Source organism: Oncorhynchus keta, chromosome 30 (assembly GCF_023373465.1).
Source record: "Oncorhynchus keta strain PuntledgeMale-10-30-2019 chromosome 30, Oket_V2, whole genome shotgun sequence".
Lineage (NCBI taxonomy): Eukaryota > Metazoa > Chordata > Actinopteri > Salmoniformes > Salmonidae > Oncorhynchus > Oncorhynchus keta.
In genome coordinates, this window is record NC_068450.1 from 28820771 (window position 1) to 28836268 (window position 15498).

Here is a 15498-nt window from a genome sequence, read left to right on the forward strand (position 1 = left end):
CTAGCATAACAACTCCTCTAGCATAACAACTCCTCTAGCATAACAACTCCTCTAGACTAACAACTCCTCTAGACTAACAACTCCTCTAGACTAACAACTCCTCTAGACTAACAACTCCTCTAGACTAACAACTCCTCTAGACTAACAACTCCTCTAGCATAACAACGCCTCTAGACTAACAACTCCTCTAGACTAACAACTCCTCTAGCATAACAACTCCTCTAGACTAACAACTCCTCTAGACTAACAACTCCTCTAGACTAACAACTCCTCTAGCATAACAACTCCTCTAGCATAACAACTCCTCTAGACTAACAACTCCTCTAAACTAACAACTCCTCTAGACTAACAACTCCTCTAGCATAACAACTCCTCTAGCATAACAACTCCTCTAGCATAACAACTCCTCTAGACTAACAACTCCTCTAGACTAACAACTCCTCTAGCATAACAACTCCTCTAGACTAACAACTCCTCTAGACTAACAACTCCTCTAGACTAACAACTCCTCTAGACTAACAACTCCTCTAGCATAACAACTCCTCTAGACTAACAACTCCTCTAGACTAACAACTCCTCTAGACTAACAACTCCTCTAGCATAACAACTCCTCTAGCATAACAACTCCTCTAGCATAACAACTCCTCTAGACTAACAACTCCTCTAGACTAACAACTCCTCTAGCATAACAACGCCTCTAGACTAACAACTCCTCTAAACTAACAACTCCTCTAGCATAACAACTCCTCTAGACTAACAACTCCTCTAGACTAACAACTCCTCTAGCATAACAACTCCTCTAGACTAACAACTCCTCTAGACTAACAACTCCTCTAGCATAACAACTTCTCTAGACTAACAACTCCTCTAGACTAACAACTCCTCTAGACTAACAACTCATCTAGACTAACAACTCCTCCAGACTAACAACTCCTCTAGCAGAACAGCTCTAGACTAACAACTCCTCTAGCAGAACAACTCCTCTAGACTAACAACTCCTCTAGCAGAACAACTCTAGACTAACAACTCCTCTAGCATAACAACTCCTCTAGCAGAACAACTCCTCCAGACTAACAACTCCTCTAGCAGAACAACTCTAGACTAACAACTCCTCTAGCATAACAACTCCTCTAGACTAACAACTCCTCTAGACTAACAACTCCTCTAGACTAACAACCCCTCTAGCATAACAACTCCTCTAGCATAACAACTCCTCTAGCATAACAACTCCTCTAGACTAACAACTCCTCTAGACTAACAACTCCTCTAGCATAACAACGCCTCTAGACTAACAACTCCTCTAGACTAACAACTCCTCTAGCATAACAACTCCTCTAGACTAACAACTCCTCTAGACTAACAACTCCTCTAGCATAACAACTCCTCTAGACTAACAACTCCTCTAGACTAACAACTCCTCTAGCATAACAACTTCTCTAGACTAACAACTCCTCTAGACTAACAACTCCTCTAGACTAACAACTCATCTAGACTAACAACTCCTCCAGACTAACAACTCCTCTAGCAGAACAACTCTAGACTAACAACTCCTCTAGCAGAACAACTCCTCTAGACTAACAACTCCTCTAGCAGAACAACTCCTCTAGACTAACAACTCCTCTAGACTAACAACTCCTCTAGACTAACAACTCCTCTAGCAGAACAACTCCTCTAGACTAACAACTCCTCTAGCAGAACAACTCCTCTAGACTAACAACTCCTCTAGACTAACAACTCCTCTAGACTAACAACTCATCTGTTGGAAAACCCAGCAGTATTGCAGTTCTTGACCCAAACCGGTGCACCTGGCACCATCTACCATACCCTGCTCAAAGGCACATAAATTGTTTGTCCTGTCATTGTACATGTCTCAATTGTCTCAAGGCTTAAAACGTATTCTTTAACCTGTTTCCTCCCCTTCATATACACTGATTGAAGTGAATTTAGAAAGTGACATCAATAAGGGATCATAGCTTTCACCCTGATTCACTTGGTCAGTCTATGTCATTGAAAGAGTTGTTTTGTTCACTCAGTGTATTTTAGTACGTATTGAGACTTCACCTGCCACAAGAAACCAGAGAGACAGAACACAGTGACAAAATGAATTTGTACATACCTTATTGACTTATTGTTATAGCATATCAACTGCTTTTGATAAATGAATTGCTAGTAATTACTGATAACATTGGTAATAGCTGAGATCTGGTCAAATGGGGTGGGGGGTGGGGGAGTAAAGAGTATCAGAGTACGTACTTGAGAAGGGTGTGGTTCAGAATTTGGCTTCTCCCTTTGTAGTTTACAGCATGTATAGCACAGTCATGACTAGGGCAGAAACAGGGCTACTTTCCCAGCAACTTTCGCTGGTGTATGTTTATTGTAAGTGTCATCAATAAGGGATCCTAGCTTTCACCTGGATTCACCTGGTCAGACTATATCATGGAAAGAGTTCTTAATGTTTTTTTTATACTCAGTGTAGTTGCAATGGGATAGGTATCAACATTATATACCACAATAATAAGGAGTGGCTACTAGTAATACCAGTAGCGGTAGCTATAAGTAACTATTCAGGATGGCCTGCTTGTGTGGCACTTGAAAGAGGTGTGGGTTAAAATGGAGGCGGGAGAGAGAGCTGGCCTGCGACAGCTGTAATCGGCAATCAACATAAATGTTCTATCACAGGGACCATATTATTTTTGGAGAGCCCAAGTGATTCTGAGTTCGTTCATATTGAAAACTATTTCTTAGATGCATACTTTCCCGATTTTACAAACTCCCTTTCTTATATAAATCACTTGCGCTGCTCACGCTGTGAAGTCCACAATGTCGAGGGGAGCTGAACAAATGCTTTAGGCTTTTCTACACAGCCTATGTACGACTTCTGCCTAAAGTAAACATTGCCCATTGCCACTTTTTCAACGCCATTTCAATTCACTTGCATTTGTGTGGAATAGTGCAACAGTCAAAAAGCCCTACACAAAGGACCCAGGCCTAAGATCGTCAAAGGCAAAGCTTCGCATGACAGAAGGCTTGAAACCCTATGACACTTCTGATCATATCTCGGACCATAACCAAGGGTTTGACCCAAAACAGCCTTGATACTGAAATAGTGAAACTACAGAAATACATACTGGGGAGTGGACTTACCAGGTACTTCTTTAACTCTTTGTAGTTGGTGATGATGCCATTGTGGATGACAACAAACGCTGGGGAAAAGAGAGAGAGAGAATACAGTGAAGATACTGTACATAATATGTGTAATATGATCATGTGTTCCTGAGGAAGGACATGGCTATGGTCAACTGAAGTAGAACCTGTCTGTCGGTCTGTCTGGGCCTCTGTCTCTGTCTGGCCTCTGTCTCTGTCTGGACTCAGTCTGTCTGGACTCAGTCTGTCTGGACTCTGTCAGAGGCCAGACACCTCTGTGAGCTGTAACTGTAACTACACATTGACATCTCTGGACAATCGGTAAACAGAAAAAAAGCTCTCTCCCCTCCATTCCAGAAATCTATGTGGCAGAGCCATGGGTGGGTGTGTGTATGTATGTATGTAAGTAAGTATGTATGTAAGTATGCATGTATGTATGTTCAGTTGCAAGAATACGTTTGTGAACCCTGGATTTCTGCATTGAATACTCATAAAAAAGTCACAATAATAGACAGACACAATCTGACTAAACTAATAACACACAAACAGTTGTACTTGTCACATTTGTATTGAAGACTTTGAGTAATCCTTCACGTGCAGGATGGAAAAAGTAAGTGGACCTCTGTGTTAACCACTTCTCAAAATCAAATCAAATCAAATCCCATTTTATTTGTCACATACACATGGTTAGCAGATGTTAATGCGAGTGTAGCGAAATGCTTGTGCTTCTAGTTCCGACAATGCAGTGATAACCAACAAGTAATCTAACTAACAATTCCAAAACTACTGTCTTATACACAGTGTAAGGGGATAAGGAATATGTACATAAGGATATATGAATGAGTGATGGTACAGAGCAGCATACAGTAGATGGTATCGAGTACAGTATATACATATGAGATGAGTGTGTAGACAAAGTAAACAAAGTGGCATAGTTAAAGTGGCTAGTGATACATGTATTACATAAGGATGCAGTCGATGATGTAGAGTACAGTATATACGTATGCATATGAGATGAATAATGTAGGGTAAGTAACATTATATAAGGTAGCATTGTTTAAAGTGGCTAGTGATATATTTACATAATTTCCCATCAATTCCCATTATTAAAGTGGCTGGAGTTGGGTCAGTGTCAATGACAGTATGTTGGCAGCAGCCACTCAATGTTAGTGGTGGCTGTTTAACAGTCTGATGGCCTTGAGATAGAAGCTGTTTTTCAGTCTCTCTGCCCCAGCTTTGATGCACCTGTACTGACCTCGCCTTCTGGATGATAGCGGGGTGAACAGGCAGTGGTTCGGGTGGTTGATGTCCTTGATGATCTTTATGGCCTTCCTGTAACATCGGGTGGTGTAGGTGTCCTGGAGGGCAGGTAGTTTGCCCCGGTGATGCGTTGTGCAGTCCTCACTACCCTCTGGAGAGCCTTACGGTTGAGGCGGAGCAGTTGCCGTACCAGGCGGTGATACAGCCCGCCAGGATGCTCTCGATTGTGCATCTGTAGAAGTTTGTGAGTGCTTTTGGTGACAAGCCAAATTTCTTCAGCCTCCTGAGGTTGAAGAGGCGCTGCTGCGCCTTCTTCACGACGCTGTCAGTGTGAGTGGACCAATTCAGTTTGTCTGTGATGTGTATGCCGAGGAACTTAAAACTAGCTACCCTCTCCACTACTGTTCCATCGATGTGGATAGGGGGGTGTTCCCTCTGCTGTTTCCTGAAGTCCACAATCATCTCCTTAGTTTTGTTGACGTTGAGTGTGAGGTTATTTTCCTGACACCACACTCCGAGGGCCCTCACCTCCTCCCTGTAGGCCGTCTCGTCGTTGTTGGTAATCAAGCCTACCACTGTTGTGTCGTCCGCAAACTTGATGATTGAGTTGGAGGCATGCATGGCCACGCAGTCGTGGGTGAACAGGGAGTACAGGAGACGGCTCAGAACGCACCCTTGTGGGGCCCCCGTGTTGAGGATCAGCGGGGAGGAGATGTTGTTGCCTACCCTCACTACCTGGGGGCGGCCCGTCAGGAAGTCCAGTACCCAGTTGCACAGGGCGGGGTCGAGACCCAGGGTCTCGAGCTTGATGACGAGCTTGGAGGGTACTATGGTGTTGAATGCCGAGCTGTAGTCGGCGGTGGACCTATTTGGGCGGTAAGCAAATTGGAGTGGGTCTAGGGTGTCAGGTAGGGTGGAGGTGATATGGTCCTTGACTAGTCTCTCAAAGCACTTCATGATGACGGAAGTGAGTGCTACGGGGCGGTAGTCGTTTAGCTCAGTTACCTTAGCTTTCTTGGGAACAGGAACAATGGTGGCCCTCTTGAAGCATGTGGGAACAGCAGACTGGTATAGGGATTGATTGAATATGTCCGTAAACACACCGGCCAGCTGGTCTGCGCATGCTCTGAGGGTGCGGCTGGGGATGCCGTCTGGGCCTGCAGCCTTGCGAGGGTTAACACGTTTAAATGTCTTACTCACCTCAGCTGCAGTGAAGGAGAGACCGCATGTTTTCGTTGCAGGCCGTGTCAGTGGCACTGTATTGTCCTCAAAGCGGGCAAAAAGTTATTTAGTCTGCCTGGGAGCAAGACATCCTGGTCCGTGACTGGGCTGGGTTTCTTCTTGTAGTCCGTGATTGACTGTAGACCCTGCCACATGCCTCTTGTGTCTGAGCCATTGAATTGAGATTCCACTTTGTCTCTGTACTGACGCTTAGCTTGTTTAATAGCCTTGCGGAGGGAATAGCTGCATTGTTTATATTCGGACATGTTACCAGACACCTTGCCCTGATTAAAAGCAGTGGTTCGCGCTTTCAGTTTCACGCGAATGCTGCCATCAATCCACGGTTTCTGGTTTGGGAATGTTTTTATCGTTGCTATGGGAACGACATCTTCGACGCACGTTCTAATGAACTCGTACACCGAATCAGCGTATTCGTCAATATTTCCATCTGACGCAATACGAAACATGTCCCAGTCCACGTGATGGAAGCAGTCTTGGAGTGTAGAGTCAGCTTGGTCTGACCAGCGTTGGACAGACCTCAGCGTGGGAGCCTCTTGTTTTAGCTTCTGCCTGTAGGCAGGGATCAGCAAAATGGAGTCGTGGTCAGCTTTCCCGAAAGGGGGGCGGGGCAGGGCCTTATATGCGTCGCGGAAGTTAGAGTAACAATGATCCAAGGTTTTACCACCCCTGGTTGCGCAATCGATATGCTGATAAAATTTAGGGAGTCTTGTTTTCAGATTAGCTTTGTTAAAATCCCCAGCTACAATGAATGCAGCCTCCGGATAAATGGTTTGCAAAGAGTTAAATAAAGTTCGTTCAGAGCCATCGATGTGTCTGCTTGGGGGGGGATATATACGGACGGCTGTGATTATAATCGAAGAGAATTCTCTTGGAAGATAATGCGGTCTACATTTGATTGTGATGAATTCTAAATCAGGTGAACAGAAGGATTTGAGTTCCTGTATGTTTCCTTCATCACACCATGTCCCGTTAGTCATGAGGCATACGCCCCCGCCACTCTTCTTACCAGAGAGATGTATGTTTCTGTCGGCGCGATGCGTGGAGAAACCCGTTGGCTGCACCGCCCTGGATAGCGTCTTCCCAGTAAGCCATGTTTCCGTGAAGCAGAGAACGTTGCAGTCTCTGATGTCCCTCTGGAATGCCACCCTTGCTCGGATTTCGTCAACCTTGTTGTCGAGAGACTGGACATTGGCAAGAAGAATGCTGGGAAGTGGTGCGCGATGTGCCCTTTTTCGGAGTCTGACCAGAACACCGCCTCGTTTCCCTCTTTTTCGGAGTCGTTTCCTTGGGTCGCTGCATGCGATCCATTCCGTTGTCCTGTTTGTAAGGCAGAACACAGGATCCGCGTCGCGGAAAACATATTCTTGGTCGTACTGATGGTGAGTTGACGCTGATCTTATATTCAGTAGTTCTTCTCGACTGTATGTAATGAAACCTAAGATGACCTGGGGTACTAATGTAAGAAATAACACGTAAAAAAAACAAAAAACTGCATAGTTTCCTAGGAACGCGAAGCGAGGCGGCCATCTCTGTCGGCGCCGGAAGATACCTATGTGAGAATGCTGTTCATCGACTACAGCTCGGCATTCTCCTCAAGCTATTTGGTGCTTCAATTAAGGAGATGAGATGAGTGGGTTGCAGATGAGTGGGTTGCATGTGTGGGTTGCACATGTGCCCTGCCCTTTAAATAAAGCCACACAAAACCTGGTTACTGACCAATCTGTTCTTCTCCAGAATGATTGGTTAGTTTGAACCATGCCTCGATCCCAACAACTTTCAAAGTACCTTAGAAGACACATTATAGAGATGCACAAATCTGGAAAAGGTTACATTAGCATTGCTAAAGACCTTGGCGTTCATCAATCCACAGTAAGACAAAATGTCTACAAATGGAGAAGATTCACGACTGTTGCTCCTCTCCCTAGGAGAGGGCGTCCAGCGAAGATCACTCCAAGAGCACAAAGGGCAATCCTGAAAGAGGTGAGAAAGAACCCAAGTGTAACAGCAAAAACCCTCCAGAAAACTCTACAAACAACAATAGTCTCTGTTCATGTGTCCACTATCAGAAAAACACTGAACAACAATGGTGTTGTTGGATGGACACCACCAAGGAAACCACTGCTGTCTAACAAAAAACATTGCGGCACGTCTCAAGTTTGCCCAAGACCACCTGGATGTTCCATAATGCTTCTGGGAAAATGTTCTGTGGACAGATGAGACAAAAGTTGAACTTTTTGGGAAAAATGCACAACGCTGTGTGTGGAGGAAAAAGGGCACTGCACACCAACACTAAAAACTCATCCCAAGTGTGAAGCATGGTGGAGGGAGCATCATGGTTTGTGGCTGCTTTGCTGCCTCAGGGCCTGGATGCCTTGCAATCATTGAGAGAACAATTAATTCAAAAGTGTATCAAGACATTTTACAGGAGAATGTCAGGGCAGCAGTCATGACCTCAGGATTAAGAGAGGTTGGGTGATGCAACAAGACAATGACCCAAAGCACACAAGTAAATCAACTAAAGAATGACTGAAAGGAAGAACATGTGTGTTTTGGAGTGGCCAAGTCAGAGTCCTGACCTTAACCATGCTGTGGCTTGACCTGAATCAAGACAACCCAGAAATATTGATGAACTGAAACATATTTATAGGGAGGAATGGTTCAGAAATCTTCCTCCTCAACGTTTTGCAAGTCTTATACGCAGCTACAGGAAACGTTTGTGGAGGTTGTTTCTGCTAAAGGAGGATCTACAAGTTACTACATTCAAGGGTTCACTAACTTTTTCCAGGCTGCACTATGAATGATTACTCAATGTCTTCAATAAAAATGTGAAAAGTGCATCTGTTTGTGTGTTATTAGTTTAGTCAGATTGTATTTGTCTATTATTGTGACACATTTTATGAGTAATCAATGCAGAAATCCAGGTAATTCCAAAGGGTTCACAAACGTATTCGTGCAACTGTATGTATGGCATGTGTGCGTATGTGTGTGTAGTGTGTGTTACCGTTGTTCTTGTCGGAGCGCTGGGGATGGCTGTTGAGGGCACTGGGTTCACCGTGTGTGGCCCAGCGTGTGTGAGCAATGCCAAAGTGTGTGTCCAACTCCACCTCCAGATCCATGCAGTCTTTCTCTGCTCACAAGACACATCAAGATCAATGCCATGAGCATGTCATTTTACATGTATGGCAATGTCTGCACAGTAACATGAAAGGGAGAATCATTACATCGGTCCATAAAGGTGCATTATAAAGCACTGTGATAAAGGGTGAAGCTGACAGAGGACTACGGAAGTGTAATTCAACCTTTTAGCATTACCTAACGTAGCAGGTGTAAAAGAAAGGCCTCTGAGACTAGAACCCCTTATATACTGGTCTTGACGAGAAGGGAAAAAACTGTCGGGGGAGGTTCTCTTCTGCACTGTTCAACCAATCCAGTAAATGTGGAGGAGGAGTTAAGATGGAGTGTCGCCGGGGACAGTTACGTATGTACGTAGGTTTAGAAACTCTGTTGTGTCGTCTTGTCAATGTCGAAAAACGGAGGTCGCGTCACACGCCCTCTTTTCATTTCCCCTGAAAACCGGAACATCCGGTTGTTGGGGACTCAGCAGAGGCTACCCTTACAGTAACCATACACTGTCGCCTCTTTCATTAGACAGGTATTAGTTATGGCAAAGAAGGAGGGAAGTAAACTGGAAGGGTTCTGGGGCAGAAGGACAGAGGAGTTACCAAGAAGAGAGAGAGCTACAGACTATAGAATACTTCATAAACACATAATACTGACGCTGGACAACAGGAATGTGATGGATGCAGGTAGTCATGAGACCTACTGTAGAGCTCTTCATCCAGGGCCTTCACTTTGCCTTTCTTCTTGATGAGAACAATTTTGCTGTTGTCTTCTGTCGTTGTCTTCTTGTCACCGTCCACAGCGATGCCTGAAACCAGAGAGACAAGGCAAACTTATACCAATACCAACCTTAAGCCAATCATCATCAATGCAGGCTATATTAGCTGGCTAGTAGGCTGCATGGCCAGTCAATGAATCAGGTCAACTTTAACTGAGACAATAGTCATGACAATGTGAAAGCTTGACTTCAAATCCTAATCCAGTTGTTAATTTAGAGCAAAGAGCTGATTACTGTGGAACCCCTGTGAATATTAACCAGTTGATTACTGTGGAACCCCTGTGAATATTAACCAGCTGATTACTGTGGAACCCCTGTGAATATTAACCAGCTGATTACTGTGGAACCCCTGTGAATATTAACCAGCTGATTACTGTGGAACCCCTGTGAATATTAACCAGCTGATTACTGTGGAACCCCTGTGAATATTAACCAGCTGATTACTGTGGAACCCCTGTGAATATTAACCAGCTGATTACTGTGGAACCCCTGTGAATATTAACCAGCTGATTACTGTGGAACCCCTGTGAATATTAACCCGCTGATTACTGTGGAACACCTGTGAATATTAACCAGCTGATTACTGTGGAACCCCTGTGAATATTAACCAGCTGATTACTGTGGAACCCCTGTGAATATTAACCAGCTGATTACTGTGGAACCCCTGTGAATATTAACCAGCTGATTACTGTGGAACCCCTGTGAATATTAACCAGCTGATTACTGTGGAACCCCTGTGAATATTAACCAGCTGATTACTGTGGAACCCCTGTGAATATTAACCAGCTGATTACTGTGGAACCCCTGTGAATATTAACCAGCTGATTACTGTGGAACCCCTGTGAATATTAACCAGCTGATTACTGTGGAACCCCTGTGAATATTAACCAGCTGATTACTGTGGAACCCCTGTGAATATTAACCAGCTGATTACTGTGGAACCCCTGTGAATATTAACCAGCTGATTACTGTGGAACCCCTGTGAATATTAACCAGCTGATTACTGTGGAACCCCTGTGAATATTAACCCGCTGATCACTGTGGAACACCTGTGAATATTAACCAGCTCACATAGAATGACAGGTAATGACTGTGTGTGTGTGTGTAGCATATGGGTTTTACCCGCCATGAAAGGAGCTGTGTTCCAGGATAAACAAACATGGGGGGGTTCATGCGTGTCTGTGTGCTCTGGAATATGCCATTGGAGGAATGCCAAAGCAATAGTAAATACCAGTGAGGCAGATATCATTGGTGCACGGTGAGTCTCAGAACAGAACTAAAGGCTACAGATTCTCTCCTCACGAGGGCTCTCTACTACTACCTTCTCTGTTATAAGTTCAACTCATCAGACTTATTTGAGCGTTGCTGACCTATTCCCTGTCCCAAATCAACCCCTAGCTGTAGCTATGAACAGATAGTGGAAGTAATAAGGTATAACTAGATTATTATTAGATGGAGCATGTAATCAGATGTCCACACCCCACCTCATCTTACCTGTCCTACCTGTGTGTCAACATAGCCCTGCTTCCTGGACCTAGATCTACAATGCACTCATCAGGATGATCTATAACTGACAGTAAGTGATTAGATACCATACCTTCAGTATGACCACACAGAGCATGTACAAATACTGTCTAACCAGCCCAAAGTACACAGGGCAGAAATCAGTTGTCCTTAGGGTTTTATGATGTAATAGTGCTTTACTATGAGTTGAGTTGTGCTATAAGCCTTAAACTGTCTGTACAGTTACACAGTAAGGCTGGATACATGAATAGTGTGTGTGTGTGTGTGTGTGTGTGTGTGTGTGTGTGTGTGTGTGTGTGTGTGTGTGTGTGTGTGTGTGTGTGTGTGTGTGTGTGTGTGTGTGTGTGTGTGTGTGTGTGTTCAGGGTAATACCCAGGCCGACAAGGTGAAAGATCTGTTGATGTGCCCTTGAACAAGGCACTTAACCCCAATTGCTTTAGGGGTGCTGTACTACTATGGCTGAGCCTGTAGAACAACACATTTCACTGCAAAAATGTAACTGCGAAAATAAAACATATTCATTTATTTACCTGCTGAATCATAGCCTCTGTACTCCAGCCTTCGCAGTCCCTTCACCAGCGTCTCAAATATCTCCTTTCTGGTGCGAGGCACACAGTAATTCAGGTAAGCAAAGATCCCTACAGTGAGAGAGAGAGAGAGAGAGAGAGAGAGAGAGACAAAGATAGCAAGAGATACAGAGACATAGAGGCAGAGGCATAGAGACATAGAGACATAGAGACATAGAGACAGAGACATAGAGACAGAGATAGAGACATAGAGATAGAGACATGGAGATAGAGACATGGAGATAGAGACATGGAGATAGAGACATGGAGATAGAGACATGGAGATAGAGACGTATAGACATCGAGACAGAGACATTAAGACATATAGACAGAGACATATAGACATCGAGACAGAGACATTTAGACATATAGACAGAGACATATAGACATCGAGACAGAGACATATTGACATCGAAACAGAGACATAGAGACAGAGACATAGAGTAGAGACAGAGACAGAGATAGAGACATGGAGAAGAGACATGGAGATGGAGATAGAGACATAGAGACAGACATAGAGTAGAGACAGAGACAGCGATAGAGACATGGAGAAGAGACATGGAGATGGAGATAGAGCCATACAGTCATATATATAGAGACATAAAGATAGAGACAGAGAGAGAGATATAGAGATAGAGACAGAGACAAATATAGAGACAGAGACAGAAACATAAAAATAGAGACAAAGATAGAGACATAGACATAGAGACATAAAGATAGAGACATAGACAGAGACATAGAGACAGAGACATAGAGACATCGAGACAGAAACATAGAGATAGAGACATGGAAATAGAGACATGGAGATAGAGACATGGAGATAGAGACATGGAGATAGAGACGTATAGACATCGAGACAGAGACATTTAGACATATAGACAGAGACATATAGACATCGAGACAGAGACATTTAGACAGAGACATATAGACATATAGACAGAGACATATTGACATCGAGACAGAGACATCGAGACAGAGACATAGAGATAGAGACATAGAGATAGAGACATGGAGAAGAGACATGGAGATGGAGATAGAGACATACAGTCATATATATAGAGACATAAAGATAGAGACAGAGACAAATATAGAGACAGAGACATAGAGACAAAGATAGAGACAGAGATAGAGACAGAGATAGAAACATAGAGACATAAAGATAGAGACATAGAGACAGCGAGATAGAGGCATAGAGACATAGATCAGCTCTGTGGTCTTTTCACTGCTTTTTTTAACCTTCCTTTCCTACTTCAATCTTCATATTCAACAGTGTGTAGGTATAATGTAGATTGTACATTCAGTACGGGGTTGTTGAGTTAGGGATAGAGGCTGCCATTTCCCATAGTCGTGTTACAATTCCTCTTATATTCTGTTAGCACAGGGGGTAAATCCTATTCTGTTGCTATGGTGCAGCAAACAGTTGATGAGATGAGTCTTGTACTATACATGTTTTACAGTGTATTCATTCAAATATAGAATAAAACTCTCCGCAAAGTAGCGTAAGAATTTGAGAGCAGAGACGGATAAAGTGTCACTCAGTAACCCAACAGTTGTTTGATGTATTTCACAATCCTCTCTTCCTGTGTTTGGAAAAATCCTGCTCTATAATATTAATGTAAGCATTGAAGCAGTGGCCTATGCAGATGGGTTACTGACATGGCCAACTGGGACAAATAAGTGAAATTAAATCATAATATTTATATATATATACATTTTTTTTAAAGTGTATATCAATGAATTAGTCTCTATCCAACTGGGGAAATAATGGTAGCATTTACAGAATATTTGCTGCTGTCTGAATATTTTATTGTGGTTCCTTAATTATTTGTTATATTTATATATATTTTTTTAAATAAACTGCATTGTTGATTAAGGGCTTGTAAGTAAGCATTTCACTGTATTCGGTGCATGCGATAAATACCATTTGATTTGATTTGATTTAAAGGGCATGTCTCAATTAGCAAACCTCCATTACAGTGACTACAGTGGTTCCCAACAAGGGGTACTAGGAAGTGAAAAGGGATGGGAACCACTGGTGCACTATACTGCCGGGGTTCTGATAAAAACACAACACTCTTTATGCTCTGGAGAGCACCTCAAAGGGGAACCTTGATGTGCGAAATTAAACTTCCCAGTCTGCGCGCTGTGCAATGGAGGGAGGTTGGTTTAAGGTGGCCATTGAGCGGAGCGCAATGTTCGCCTCAACCAAGTACACGCTTAGAAAAAAGGGTTCCAAAAGGGTTCTTCTGCTGTCCACATAGGAGAAGCCTTTCTGGTTCCAGGTAGAACCATTTTTGGTTTCAGGTGGAACGTAGAACCCTCACTTTCTGTGGAAAGGGTTCTCCATGTAACCCAAAATAGTTCTACCTGGAACAAAACAGGGATAATTATTCAAAGGGTTCTCCTATGGGGACAGCCGAAGAAACCTTTTAGGTTCTAGATAGAATTTTTTTTTCTAAGAGTGGCTGAGAAAAGCAAACTGGCCGAAATAGATATAGTGTCTGCTGTAACGCATTGCTTAGATTTCTCACCTAGGGGCAAAATAGTTACTATTAAACTAAAAGTATTTAATAGTATTTATAAACTTGTTCATTCAAGCCCTGGATGGTGATTGGCTGATAGCAGTAGTATATCAGATCATATATCACGGGTATGACAAAACATGCATTTTTACTGCTCTAATTACGTTGGTAACCAGTTTATAATAGCAATAAGGCACCTCGGGGGCAGTGTCCAGGCACTCCGAGATGCGTCATACATAAGAACAGCCCTCAGCCGTGGTATATTGGTCATATACCACACCCCTCATTCCTTATTGCTTAAACAATCCTACATTTTCATGATAATGCATAATCATATTTCAGCAACATAAATGTGCGTAGGCCTGGAATCCAAGGACTCTGGTGACACCTACATCTTTAAGCATAGTCTACGTTTCGTTTTACAAAAAGTTGGACATTTGAGAATGAAGCTCCATGGGCCGATAATATTTTATGTGTATCATCAGAACCTGCTCACAATACAATGCTGAGCTGTCATTGACAGGCCTACCCCGAGGAGGTAAATTGACACGTAGCAACTCAACGTCCTATTCAGGATGCATGGAAGAGGGATGTTATCTACGGTGGGAGGATCAGAGTCCCTCCAATATATTGTACTGGGGACCGCAGCTGAACTCTACATTAAATCGAGGTTTATATTTAGATATAAAAAGTGTCTGCACTGACATGTAAATTGCCTACAAGGATGGCATTTCATTCAGCATTCAGTGACGCACATACACAAACTGTCTGAACCGACAGGTTTAAAATAGCCTACAATAACTACATACATAATAATTTTGTCAGATTCCAATAATAGTAGTAGCCTAAACTAAACTAACCTACCGTCATGTTTTTGCATAATGCGTAAAAAGTCTCCTGATTAGGCACTCCAGATTGCCAGTTCCATGATGCACAGTAAAAGATGTAGCTCTATCTGACCTTACCACACATGGTTCTGATTGTCTTGTCCAAATGGATACTGTTCAAGGCGATGGCCGGTTCGTGGTAGTTTACGCCGTTACTACCGTCAGTAGTTCCTGAGTAGAATCCAAATGAAACTGTAAAACTTCTCACTCCCAGCACTTATTTAAAGCCAGTTTCCGCGAGCGCGGGCTCCACCCCCGGCCTCGTCTCCAAGGCAACTAGGGTAACCACCCTTTCACTGTAACATACACCAACTTTATACTGCAATGTGGACTACTTCCTAGAACTCAAGTTTTACTGTAAACCAGTCCTTACATATTCCAGAGACGTCCCATCATACTATAATTGAGACATCATGTGCATGGAACTGAACTAATACCTGACACAGTTACATCAT

General features: G+C 43.3%; 1 protein-coding gene across 2 annotated transcripts in view; it reads right to left on the reverse strand.

The window, feature by feature from the left end:
* The window catches only part of LOC118374580 (glutamine--fructose-6-phosphate aminotransferase [isomerizing] 2-like), a 39798-nt gene extending 24510 nt beyond the window's left edge, over positions 1 to 15288 (reverse strand). For both annotated transcript variants that reach the window (XM_052488111.1, XM_052488110.1), the window contains exons 1-5: positions 15122 to 15288; positions 11599 to 11706; positions 9470 to 9574; positions 8648 to 8773; positions 3145 to 3203 (exon numbers count right to left, since the gene is read on the reverse strand). In XM_052488111.1, coding sequence (XP_052344071.1) covers positions 3145 to 3203; positions 8648 to 8773; positions 9470 to 9574; positions 11599 to 11706; positions 15122 to 15128 — 405 coding nt within the window. In that variant the 5' untranslated portion in view covers positions 15129 to 15288. The remainder of the gene's footprint in view (positions 1 to 3144; positions 3204 to 8647; positions 8774 to 9469; positions 9575 to 11598; positions 11707 to 15121) is intronic.
* Between the last annotated feature and the right edge of the window lie 210 nt (positions 15289 to 15498).